The sequence below is a fragment of the Haliaeetus albicilla genome, chromosome 26 (genome assembly GCF_947461875.1).
Source record: "Haliaeetus albicilla chromosome 26, bHalAlb1.1, whole genome shotgun sequence".
NCBI classification, from domain to species: Eukaryota; Metazoa; Chordata; class Aves; order Accipitriformes; family Accipitridae; genus Haliaeetus; species Haliaeetus albicilla.
The window spans coordinates 5,566,700-5,579,714 of NC_091508.1; the positions used below are offsets into that span (position 1 = coordinate 5,566,700).

The 13,015-nt window shown below is 60.0% G+C and overlaps 1 protein-coding gene across 2 annotated transcripts; it reads right to left on the bottom strand.

The window, feature by feature from the left end:
- Positions 1-545: 545 nt before the first annotated feature.
- TULP1 (TUB like protein 1) lies at positions 546-10,556 on the bottom strand. 2 transcript variants are annotated; one of them, XM_069770661.1, is made up of 14 exons: positions 10,293-10,556; positions 9,786-9,831; positions 8,126-8,243; positions 7,859-8,005; positions 7,104-7,238; positions 6,723-6,836; positions 6,481-6,615; positions 6,199-6,290; positions 5,780-5,953; positions 5,281-5,393; positions 4,678-4,786; positions 4,365-4,463; positions 3,905-4,076; positions 546-3,033 (listed from the first exon to the last, which is right to left on the bottom strand). In XM_069770661.1, exons 1-14 carry the CDS (start codon positions 10,337-10,339, stop codon positions 2,900-2,902), a joined length of 1,635 nt encoding a protein of 544 aa, XP_069626762.1. In that variant the 5' UTR covers positions 10,340-10,556; the 3' UTR covers positions 546-2,899. The 2 variants fall into 2 exon arrangements, with proteins under 2 accessions (XP_069626762.1, XP_069626764.1); XM_069770663.1 differs by lacking the exons at positions 9,786-9,831; positions 10,293-10,556 and adding an exon at positions 8,733-8,859.
- Between the last annotated feature and the right edge of the window lie 2,459 nt (positions 10,557-13,015).

Sequence of the window (13,015 nt, forward strand, 5' to 3'; positions counted from 1 at the left end):
AGCTAGGATGCAGCACTCAGCATCGAGGTGGGACCTTATTTTTTTTCCTCCCCTTTGCCTTTTAACCATCTTTGCAAAACCAAAATGCATTTCCCAGGAGGTTCCCTTGAGGAGCTGCTGACAGTCGCCTCCGGCCGCTAGCCACGCTCGTGCCCCTGCGTGAGCGCTTTGTGGGGTTAAATCCATCCCTGCACCACCAACTTAACACCAGCCCCCTAAAATGAAGCTTCAGAAGCCTCAAAGTCTCATGCTGCGGGGAAAACATCATCCCTGGGGACTGAGAAAACCCCTTCTCCAAGGAAGACACACACTTTGGGCTCAAACGCCGTTGATAAGGCTCCTTCTCTTTTTTTTTTTTTTAATCTTTTCTTGCAGCGAGCATTCCTTTCACACCCACGCACACCCAGCATCCTCAGCCATTGGTCTGCCGGCGCATCCGTCACACTTTCCGTCGGCCAAAGTAGATACACATTTCAACTGCTTCCATTCCTCATCTCCTCTGGTGTTAACAGCCAGCGCAAACAAAGGGCCCGAACATCCATCGCCCTATTAAATTGTTTTCATTTGTTTCTTGTGCCACAGTTGGTTTGGGTTAGAGGGTTTGTCTAACTGATTTGGGGTGGGTGGCTGATGCGGTAACTGTATTCTGGGATGGGGTGGCATTGCATTGGATACCCGTGGCAGATTTTTTGCTCCGCTTGGGCTGCAGGCTGGGAATCACAAGGGGTTTGCAAGCAACAGGCAACACGGAGACTTTTTGGGTGAGGGGAGGGAGAAAGTCCCTGGGGAGCAGCTGGGATAATGGGAGACAGTGCTCCAGTGAGAGCTTGGGGAACCAAAACCCCTCTCTCTCACCCCGCTTTGGCTTTTCTGCTTCCACTGGAGGAAATGGGAACAAGCGTTAGCTCAACCGTTAGCTGAGCTTTTCCCGATTTCAAACAGATGTTGGGTTCGTGGCTGGATTTGGGCAGAAAGCTCTCGCTTTCCCCACATTTGCTGGCCATACCTAGCCAGGGGATGCTGGCCCTGAACCGCAGTGGCTGGTTCTTTCTTTAGCTCACAAGAAGGTCTCTGATCTCACTGCGTGGGTAAGGGACGATGTCCCACGCCGGCCCGTTGTCCCCGAGCTGTTCGCCTCCGTCTGCCCCCGTCACGAGCGTTTGCCAATGAATCACGGAGCCTGGATTCGTGCAGCTGGCGGGAAAACCTCGGCTCTGTCTGCAAAGCCACTGGGGCAGATGTTTGCCAGTGGTCCCAGCTCATGGTCCCACTGTCACTGTTATCTGTCCCCAACCCCACGCAGGGACGGGTTCGGGCTGCAGCGGTGTTGCGACAGTGCCCAGCAAGGATGAGCATCCCTCTTACACAACTGCATCTGTCTCATCCGTCTCCTGCTCCTCGGCCTGTCTGCCCCGGCTACCTCTCACAGCATTACAGCATTAAATTGGGGGGGCTCAAATCACCCCCTGAATGGGGGAAAGATCTGTATGTGACCTGGGAAGGGGACCCCAAATTGTCTCAGCCCCCCCTGGGGTCACTGCATGAGCTGAGCAGGTGAGAAGCATTATCGGGAAGTCGAAGACGGTGTTTCAAAGCACCTTGGCATGTCCCTGTATTTCTCACTGCTGAATTAATCAGATTTGGGCCTGTCCGTGCAGCCAAAGCCTCACCCCACAAAGGTGGGTTTGTGCCGGAAATGGGGGCACAGGCTACCCTGGTCCCCCCGAGCTGCCCCTCTCCAGCATCTCCCCTTCCCAATGACCCCCCAGAACTCCCCGTGACACCCCACGGGTCTGTGCCATCAGCAGGGAGCACTAGCGGGGCCAGTCCCAGCAGCGGGGACACCCGGGGCATGCGGGGCTCTGTGGGACCACCAGCCCGGTGGGGTCCGGAGGGATGCCGCAGAGCACCGGGGCGGTGAGCGGCGGGGGCACGGGGGGCTCGGCGAGGCCCGTCCGGTCACTGAGCATGACTCAGCACCAAACCACACCTTGTGAGTCACCCCAGCGCTTCCTGGTGCACCCAGAGTTTTCCCTTCCAGGTCCCTCTTGGCAGCACCGACCCAGCCCGGCCCTGTACCGGTGATGCCAGCTTTGCCTCACGTGGCTGCCGGCCCTCCTCCGCCAGCACCGGCTTCCCTCGGCACATGCCCACGTGCCACCAGTGCTCTGGGTGCCAGGGTGCTCCTCGGGGACCTAAATCCCCAAAGGGTTTCCAGGCAGTGGGGTTAGACCCAACCGGTGGAGAGCCTGAGGTGGGCAAAGACACCATGGGCACCACACGGCTGCTGGTGCCAGGGCAAAAATGGGGCAAAAATGGGGCAAACCCAGGGTTTGGTGCCCAGTGGGCATTGACCCGGGGGGGAGGTCCCTTGCCGGGAGCTTGGGCAGAGCCCGGCCACGTGTGGTCTCTGTGCGCGCTCATAGGATGAGGAAACATGAACAAGGAGACCACCAACCCCCCCTCTCACTGAGAGATGGAGCAACAAAATACAAACCAGAATCTAAAAAAAAAAAAAAAAAAAAAAAAAAAGGATGAGTTTCCAGGATCCGAGTCCAAGAAACATCTCAAAGGGATGAGATCGGGATCGCAGTCAGCCTCATCTGCTAAATATACCCCAGGCCTGACGCTGCCATCTGCCCCAGACCAACGATCTGTCCCAAATTTGCCCGGAGAGGGTGGCCATGGCTGGATGAGCGTCCCACGGCACTCTGGGCACCGTGCACCTCGAGCCACCCCAGGAGCGGCTGTAACCATGAGCATTCACCGGGCAGAAGGTGGAAACAGAGGGGTAGGATGGGGATGCAGGAGCAGGACGGGGATGCGGGAGCATCCACCGGGCACCGGCGCGCAGCCCCAGCATGCGGCCCCGGCAGCCCCGGCGGCCCCGGCACGGGTGCTACTCGCAGGCCAGCTTCCCGTCGAAGCTGGAGAGGGCGATGGCGAAGGCCTGCACGGCACAGAGCGGGTAGTTGTAGTCCATGGTGAAAGCGTCGTCCGCCACGCGCCCGAACTGCATCACGATGTAGTCGGCTGCGGGAGAGAGGGCGAGCGGCTGGGATGTCACCCGCGCACCCATCCCACCCTTTTCCCAGGGGAACGCACGCAGCAGCGTCCCAAAGAAGCCGCCCCCGCCTTCCACCAAGCGCAGCCCACGGTTCGTGCGCCAGCGGCACCGTGCCGCAGCGCGTGTTACCGAAAACCGTCATTTTCCCATTGCGCGCTCCAGCGCAGGACCACGGCACCCTTCGGACCCCCCAGCACCCCTTCCCCGGGAGCCGCAGCCCCCCAAGGGACAGGGACCTCACTCACCCCCCCCGTGGGACCTCTGCTACCGGAGGGCGGGTGACAGGAAATCTGTAAAAATAACCAGGGGCCCCCGAGAGGTTTTTTCTGTCCCGTAACCCAACACCCCAGAGGCCGAGGGTTTCTGACTGCGCCGGACAGGTGACGAACGGCCGCGTCCGGGCGCTCACGGGGGGACAGAGCCACTGCCACCCCCGAGGGACCGTCCCCGAGGCGCGATGCACCCCAGGGTGAGCCCGCCGGCGATGCGGGGTGCGTGCTGGAGGCGATGCTCTGGGATGGCCTGGGTTGAGTGGGTGGCTGTAGTGTGATAAGGGGGGGGCTCAGCACCCCACAGGATTTGTCCTTGCCCTAATCTGCCTGGCAACAGGTGACCCGCGCGCTCCCTCTGCCGGCACCCGGGGCCAGCAGGCAGCTGCCTGTGCGGTGCCGCACGCCCTGTCCACCTTCATCCCAGCTCCAGCAAAGGCAGGCAGGACCCCAAAGCAGCCATGCATGGAAAAAAACTAAACCTCGGCAAAATAAGGGGTTGCTGGGACCAGCTGACGGCAGTGCTCCTCCACCGTCACCCCCCCATCCCGTCCCCTTCCCAGCTTACGGTCGCTGCCGTGCACGATCTGGAAGTTTTTGACGGAGGCGTGGGTGACCCGGCCGTGGAAATTGAGGACGTAGGACTGGGTCTCGTCGTTCCACACCGGCGCCTTGTTGTGTAGCTCAATCACGTTGTCCATGTTTTTGTTCTGCCATCGCATCAGGAGGCCGTCATTATCCTGGGGAGGGGGAGAGGGGGGAGAGCAGAGTTGGGGTGACCCTACCCGGAGCCTTGCCACCCCCCATGGCGTGCCCAGGGGGATGCACTGTAGCAGTATCTAGCTGAGAGATAGGATCCAGCGCGAACAAAATAATACAGATGCCACATCCCCCACCTCCCAGGGAGGTGCCTTGAATTTCAGGGACACCTGAAAGCATTTCCATGCCCCAAAATGGGTAAAATCCAAGGTGAACCCCAGCAAATCCAGCCCCCCAAGCAGTTTCTCCCAGTCTGGCCCCTGACTTACATTTCGGGGCCGGATGGGCACCCTCTCACTGTCGGCATTCATCCCGGGGATGATGACCGTCATCTTCCGGGGGCCTTTGAACCCTAAAACGTTGGTCTCCTACAAGAGAAACCCCATCCCTAAAACCAGCAACCGCCTTGGGCTGCAGCCTCCCACCGGTGGCTGAACGAGGGCTCAGGGACGGATCCAGCCCATCCCGCATCTCTGCAAGCCCCCCGGGCAGTAGCCCAGCAAAGAGGTGCAGGTCGGGACCCCCTCGCCGCCTGCCCAGGAGGTCCCCATGGCGGGGGGGTGTCCCTGTGCCGCTGCTTACGTAGACCACGGCCGAGAGCTCCTGCCGCACGTTGGACCAGTCAGCGTTGGCCCTGTCAGGGTTCGCGCCGTTGTCGAACACCGTGAACTTTGTACCCATCAGGTTGGATCTGCAGCCGAGGATGGGAGATGGCCGTGGCCGGTGCCACCGAGTCCCCTCCGACCCCCCCGTCCCCCCCACTCCAAGCACAGCCCCAGCTGCAAAACCCACGTGCGGCCCCCAGCTAACACCGTCCTTCCCACCCTTTAGCTGTTTGCTCGGGTTCAGGGCACCCCTAAATTGGGGCATTATAGGGGGGACCCCCCAGCATAGCTGTGCAGCTACCAGCAGTGCAACGGGCCAGGACTTGCCGGGCTCGCCAGGCGCCGTTTCTAGCTGTGACCTGTCTGCCAGGAGGAACCAGACAAGCCTGTTTTCCCCTCCCGGCCCCCCGACACTCCTCGGGTCAGACCCGGCAGTGGGGAACTCCGAATTTAGCCTCTTGCCTGACCCAGCCATTGCTTGAGGCAGCCAGCAACCCATGGAGCAGGAGCAGGGTGCTGCAGGAATGGGGTGCTGCAGGAATGGGGTGCCACTGAAACAGGGTGCTACCTCCACTCCTACCTCAGCTTCCCGATGAAGTTCTCTCCCCCCCGTGACAGGTCGGTGGGGTCGATGGAGATGAGGTAGTTGGAGGTTTTGCTCTTCTTACGCTTCCTCCCGGCGAGGAGGAACACCTGGGAGGGTGGTGGGACCGCGTTGGGATGGGGCATTGTCATCGCCATCGCTGCCGCCGTCCCCTCTGCGCAAGGCTTGGCCCAACAGGTCACTGCCACAGCCTTGCGCAAGTGATGGAGTGAAGACAATCCCCAAAATACTGGCTGAGCCATGGGGGCAGGAGGGTCTGAGCCCAGCCTGGCATTAGCACGGCTCTCCGGCAGACGTTTGCTCATCATTCATCCCAGGTACCATCAACATGGGGCATTTCCCAAGAGGGGAAGCAGCCTCATCCAGGACCCACCACCACAGTGGGATGCAGGCAGGCATCCCCCCAAAACCCTGAGGTTGCTCCCCGGCGTGGGTGTAGAGCCCCAGGAGTCTCCAAGCCCCCAACCCATCTCACCTTCTTGTCGTTATCCAAGTGGAGGTAATAGGTGGGGTAAAGCCCTCGATCCATCCCCTTCTTGTCCCGCGTCACCCGGCACTTGATGGTCACCCCCTGCGGCGCCGGCCGCAGCACAAACTCCTCCAGGTTGTCCACCTCGATGACAGGCGACGGGGGCCTTTCCTCCTTTGTCTGCAACAGGAGAGGGGATGGTGACCCCAAAGCCAAAACTGCCAAAAGCTCCTCTCCTTTCCCAACTAATTGCTCTTTGCTCCTGATCACCCCTCTGGGCTGTGGTTCTGCAGCTGGTGGCTTTGGGGACGGTGCTGCGGTGGGTCTCCCTGGGGGATGCTCTAGCCGCCTGACCCACACTGGGGGGGAAGAGCTGCTGCCCCCACCCCGAGGGGACCCCCACAGCTCTGAGGGTTTTTTTGTACCTTCTTTGATTTCTTCCCTTTCCCCTTCTTGTTGGAGTTTTTCTGTGGGGTCTCTGGGGTCTCCTCCTCGCTCTCGGCTGCTTTGGGAGGAGCTGCAGGCAGGAACAGGCAGGGGCACAGGGTGGGAGAAGAGCCTGACTCCACCGAACCCCGAACTCGGCATAGAACCATGCCAACACCATTGGTCATAACCCCCCTCTGCATGGCCAGGCTCAGCCGCACCCTCACGAGCCCCTCCAGCACCCACCACCCTCCATCGCATCACTGCTGCCAGGCTCTGACCTTTCTTTTTGGTTTTCTTCTCCCTGGGGGGGTCCCCACCAGTCTGGAAGAGAGATGCCGGGTTTTTCTTCTTCTCTGACCTGATGGGTTTGGTGCTGGAGTCGGAATCATCCTCCTCATCGCTGCCAGTGGCGGCTGGGGGGGACACAGGGGACACTGTCACATGGCACCGGGTGCTGTCGGCTCAGGGTGATGCCATGGGGCAGTGGGGACTGGCTGCCACCCTCTCACTCTCCCCATACCTTTCTTCTTGCTTTTCTTCTCCTTCTTCTCTCCGTTCACCTGGAACACAGACATGGGCTCCTTCTTGGTGCTTTTGGCAGATTTGGCTTTGTTGTCAGGGTCGCTCCTGTCTCCTAGTGGGATGGAGGAGCCGATGAGCGGCCAGACAGTGGGATGGGGATGGCCGGTGACGGGGACAGGGAGGTGACAGGGTGGGGGCAGCGGGGAAGGTTGAGCTGGGGGCAGATTGCATGGGGAGGGGGCGATCGCCCCACAGCCTCCCCTGAGCCTCCCAGGACAGCGATGGAGATGGGACACGGGCAGTCCCCTCATCCCGGCAAGGACAGATGCAAGTGGCAACGGAGCTGGGCTCGAGCCGTGCCCATCCCCTGGGCACTCACCCTTCGGCTTCAGCTTCTTCTCCCGGCTCTCACCCGAGGGGGGCTCTTTGGGCAGCTTCTTCTTGAGCTTTTTTGGCGGGTCTTTATTCTCCACCTCCTCTTCCTCCTCTTCATCCTCCGAGTCCTCAGCTGGCTCTGCCCGGAGGTGACAACCACGGCATCAGCAACGCGATGGCCTCTTGCACTGGGGACCCACGGCCTCATGATTTGCGAGCAGGGAACCTCCCTTGGCAGCGCCAGCCGGCGTGGGCACCCATCCCACCATGGCCAGGGTGCTGGGGCCACGGGTGCCCGCCCCAACCACGGTGGCCAGTGGCACGTTGGACGTGTCCAGTGCCGGACACAGCGTACAAAGTCACACTGCCATCTCGCGGCTGCAGCCCCGGGGTGCGGACTGGGGAGGGGGATGAGCCCCATCTTTTTGCCCGCCCCATCTTTTTGCTCCGGTAGGATGTCCGGGGAGCTGGTGGCACCGGCCAGCCGCCAACTGCCACATTCCCAGGCAGCATGTGTGTCCCCCAGCCCTGATCCCAACTCCCCAGTCAACGCCATGCATGCTGGTCCCCTGCCACATCCCCTTTCCTCCCAGTATGCAGCTGGGTTTTGGCCAAAAAGCCCCCCAGGGACATGTAGAGCCCCTGCAGACACTGGGAGCATTGATGGCACTGGCAGGACATGGTGCGAGGGGCCGTGGTGCACGGGGATATGAGATGCCATGAGTGGGTGCCCACAGAGGGGTGGGTGCTGCCCCCCACCTTGCTGCTTCTTGGGGCCCTTGGCCACGCGGGAGCGGGCGGCCGGGCTCTCCTTCTTTTTCCGAGGCTCCCGGGTGACTTTGGAGTAGGGGTCCTTGTCGCTCTCCTCCTCCTTCTCCTCCTTCTTCTTCCTCAGCTTCTTCACCCCTACACATTTCAAGAGATGCTCGCAATGGAGACACAGCGGGTGCAGGATGGGGCCATAGGAGGGACCAGCGTGTCCCCCCATTTCCATGCAAGTTGGGGCAGGGGTGTGTCTGTGCTTACCCTGTGCCGGGGCACCGGGGTCCTCTGCAGCCCCCGCCTCACCCAGCTTCTTCACCCGCAGCCGCCGGGGCTTCGCCTCAGGCTCCGGCACAGGCTCCTGCCGCTTCTTCTTCAGCTTCTGCCCCGCGGATGGTGCTGCGGGGATGGTGCCGGCCTTAAATCCCTTTTCACTTTGCAAGGCAAGCCCTGCTCATACAGCACCATCTCCCCTTCCAAAATACAGGCAGGCTTTTCCCTGGCCCCACATGGGAGCAGGGACCCGTTTCGGGGATGGGGACACAGTCGCACCTTCAAATGAGCAACTTACCATGGGGCAGTCCCCCGGGGAAGGCAGAAGGAGGAAAACAGAAAAAGGCTGTTAGCAGACAGATGGGAGAGCATCAGCGCTGGGACAGACGGCCACGTGCCAGCCCCAGGGATGAGGGACATGTTGCTGGCGATGCCCCGACACTATGGACCGTGCTGGCATGGAGGGACAAGCCACGCTGTGCCATACGGACCCCAGCCAGGAGCCACCCTGGGCACCGGCTCATCTCCCAGTGGGCATCCCGGGGGACCTGAGCTGGGACAGGGGACACGGGGATGGGCAGGCAGCCTGGCTCCGCACCTCCATCTCCTCTCGTCCCCACGAAAGGCTCCGGTCGAAGGCAAGGAACCGTGGGGCTGTGCTGGGATGGAGGTCAGCCGGAGCAGAGAAGCAGGAGGATTAGGCACAGCACACCTAATCCCGGTTAGTCGGGGCTATAAATAACTCTGATTTACCAAATACGGAGCATCTGGGGCAGCACTTGCCTCTGGACAGGAGATATTTGGGGAGTGGGTGTCAGTTCGGGGCCCTCAGAAAGTGATTTAAGCAAACGCAGTTGTACCAGGGCACCCACCACCCAACAAAGCACCTTCCCCCTCGCAGGGGTTTCATCCCTCCCAGATGCTCCAGCCCAGTGGGTGAAGGTGTTTTCCAAGAGGTGGGATCTGGCTGGATCCCAGCGGGATCCCAGCACTGTGGATTTGGGGGGGGTGGAAGCTGGGGGTCCCATGGCGGAGCTGGGAACAGGCTGGTTTCTTCCATGTCATCAGCTCACACCGAAAAGCTCCTTCGCATCCTTTAATCCCTTAAGCAGCTGGGGGGGGAGGACAGCCACTCTCTTCATTACTTAACGAAGCCCTTCGAGGAGGGGCTGCTGATTAAATCGGGTGGTTGGTCCATGAAATTGCTGCCGAGACCCCTCCGAGGCCGGGCAGCACCCGAGGGCTGTGCCGAAATGCAATGAGGGAGGTCTCTGGCCTTTGGGGTCACAGCCTGGGGAAAGTGAGTCACGGCTGCCAGCTTAACTGAGAGGCTTAATTAAATTGTTAATTAGGAACTGAGAGCCCACCTCATGGGGTGCTTCGAAGTGATGGAGGGGGGGTTAGAAGGATGCACAAAGGAGCAGGGGAGAGGCTGTGGGATTTCCTCTGCCCACCTGCTCTGGAAGGGGGGGCCCCAAAAGCTCATGCCCCCCCAGGGCTGCAGCACCCCAATGGAGCAACCCATCCAGCCCCAAGTCAGTCTCGGTGTGGGGCTGGGGTTTGGGGATCTCCGATGTCCCCAGCCCTTGGGGACAGCCCGCAGCAGGGGACAGTGGCACTGGGGATGGGGGGGGGAGGGTTGTTTTCTCACCTGCTTGGGCTTGTGCTGCTGGGGGCTCCCCGGCTCCTCACTGGGGCTGTGGGGCACAGAAAGAAAAGGAGTGAGGGCTTTCAGCCCTCTGCAGCTCCCAGGGAGGACGAGAGCCTCTGGCCGAGCACCACCCCCATTTTTAGGGTGGGGGGAAAGGTCAGCCTTTTGTTTGGCTCCAGAAGCAGCTCCCCCACCCCGTCTCGACCAAGTCAAGCTCGGCCAACAGCATCCTTCTTAGCAGGGAGCACAGGACGGGCTCTGCCTTGACCAAGGGTGACAGCAATGAGGTTCATTTGGGGACCCCCCCTCACTAATGAACGCTATTCCTCTCTAAACCAATGGGCATCATGACACCAACTCCTGGAGCAAAAAACCTGATAAAACAGCTCATTAAATTGTAATTTAACTGAAAATAGGAGAAAAAGGCGCTGGAGGAGACAGGAGCCCAGTAGGGATACCCAGCACATTGCCCACCCTGCGGGTCGCATCCTGCCCGCCAGCACTCACCTGTCAGCAGCCCAGACCTCCCGCAGGATCTCGGTCTGCAGCGGCATGGCTCCGGGATGGCTCCCTCTGCCCTGTCCTGACCTTCCCTCCTCCCCAGCACCGGCCGCTGACCCCCCAGTGCTGTAGCTCCTACCAGTCCTGGGCCAAATCCATGGGCTCAGCCACAGCCACAAGGGTCTGAGCGGCCTCACGGCATCGGCTCGGCCACCTCCGCGAGCCCCTGTGGCGAGAGGAGGAGGAGGAGGAAGAGGAAGAGCAGGTGAAGGAGATGATTAACTTTTTATTTCTCCTGAAACTCAGTAATAGGATTTCAGGGGCTGCCGGCCAGGCGTGCCGGGAGAGCAGCTGGCAGGGCAGTAATCCCAGGAAAAGGGGGGCCTGTGGGAGCGCAGGGGGGCACAGGGGGTCAATGGGACCCCAGGTGACTTTTGGGGGTGCCCAGCTCCCCCCACGCTGGGTGGGATCCCCAGCACGGCGGGGCTGCTCGCTCCAGCCTGGTGTGGGCAGAGGGATGCTGCCTGACCTTGTTTAGGGTCACCATCTCTGGATGTGCCTTTTACCACCCAAAAATGTCTTCTTGGTGATAGAAAAGCAGGATTTGGGCTGTTTTGTGCGAGTTGGGCATGCGGAGCCCATGGAAGGCTGCATCCCCCGCTCCGGGTGATGTTAAGGGCTTCCCTACGGACCACCGCTCTGCTCTGACCCCCACCCCACGTCCCCAGGTCCCTTCGGGTGACGGGTTTCACACCCTGCACATCGCTGCTCCTGCCTCACCTCGTTGTTAACAGCACTTAATATTTAGCTGTTACTATTCCCCTCCAAAGGCTGCCTGCAGATGCTCTCCAGTTGCAAAGCCGGATGAGCCAAGTGCCCCCAGTGACCCCCACCGGACCCTCGGCCTTGCTCAGCCCACCACAGACCCCCCAAAACCCCCCACCACCCCATTTCCCACCCCGCGCCCAGTGCCACTAGATGGCATTTGAACACCGCACACCCGGCATCCCACCAGCACGGCAAAGGTTTCGACGCCTTCGGTGCGAAATCTTCCTGGTTTCCTTTTAATCTCTAAACCGCATCTCATCACCTGCCCGAGTTTAATTTCTCTTCCGAGGGAGAGAAAAGCACCAAGCTACAATAAGCCAAAAATCTGCTTAAAAACGGGGGGGGAAAGCCCAGAAAGTGCAAAGCAAGTTGGTTGTTTTTTTCTGGAGAGGGTTGTTTCCTATGGAAAACGTGGCTTGGGCTGCCCCCAAAAAACTTTTTTGCCCTGCCTGCAAGAAAAAAATGCCAGTTCTTTGCAGGTCCCCTGGGTCTTGCAGCACCCACAGAGATGCTTTGCTGGCTACCAGACACCCCGGGGGTGGTGTAAAACCGGAGACCTGGACAAGCAGCCGGAGCAGCCGCACGGCTGCCGCGCTGGGAATATCTACTGCAAGTGGGAAAACAGACAGGCTTGAGAAATGTTGCTTCAGGTACCACCTGATGGACTACAGAGGAATTTTAACCAAAACTGGTTTATCCTCCAAGGATTGCTGTGGTGGGGGTCAGAGGATGGGCAGACCCACAGTCCCCACTGCCATGGCTCTCTGCTCCCTCTACACCCTCAGCCAAGGGGCACAAACTGGTCCTCCACCCACCCGGGTGCCCCCCAGGGAGCCCCCTCCCAAAGGTACATGCTGGCAAAAAACCCAGCAGCATCAGGATAAACCCCCCCAGGCTGGAAAAACAGCTGAGACCCCCAAGTAGCATCCCCCAGAGCCAGGCATCTCTGAAGCACAGTGTGCTGGCTCTTCCCTGGCTCTCCAGGGAACGATGGTGCTGGTAAAAAGGGGCAGCAGCATCCTCAGGGACGCCAGTAATTCCTTAACAAACCCCTCGCTGGAGCCAGGGAATCTCCACCCAGGGGTGAGCACACCCAGCCTCCCCCCAGCCACCCCCTTTGCTGAGCAGGATCCAGAGAAAAAGCACTTTTTTTTGTTTGTTTTTCTTTCAGTTGTTTATTTTCAAGCTCCAAAAGGGGTATTACAAAGAACAGACAGGAAAAATAACAACCGGAAAGCTGTTCTCACACAGTAGTGACAGCGTCCCTTTAGTATGGAGGGGGACTATGGCCGAGGTGGCAGCAGCATCGGTGCGGGGACACGATGTGCCCCGCGCACGCCGGGCTCCCCCCTTGCCAGGGGAAAGCTGTTCACTGATGAGCTGTAAACCCACAGTACCAGCTCAGACTCAGTCACTTGCTTTCTGAACCACAACATGTCAACCTGCTCTTTTTTCCCCCATATGGACCCCAAATAAGCAATAAAGCCCCCATTTAAAGATGGGAGCTGAGGGATGGGGTGCAGGCTGCGGATTGAGCACCTGCGAGCAGCAGAGCTGGACAGGAGGCTTTTGCTCTCCAAGGAAATAGAAACCAGCTTCTTCAAAAGATAAAATCCGCCCCTCAAAACAGTGCTTTAAAGGCAAATTACATCCCTGCACAACAGGGCTGCAGCAGAGGTCATGCAGGTGATGCCACGCCTGGCTCCACATCACAACCCCTTTGGCCACAGGCAAGAAGCCACCAGGAGAGAAAATCAATTTCCCCCCCCAAAACCAGCAAGCGCACAGGTGTCCTGGGCTCCAGCAGCCCACCATGCCTGTGCCAGCAGCACTCCCCTCCGTGCTCGGGGCTGGCGGAGCCAACACGGCACCCAGTGCTGGCACCAGTACGGTACAGCACG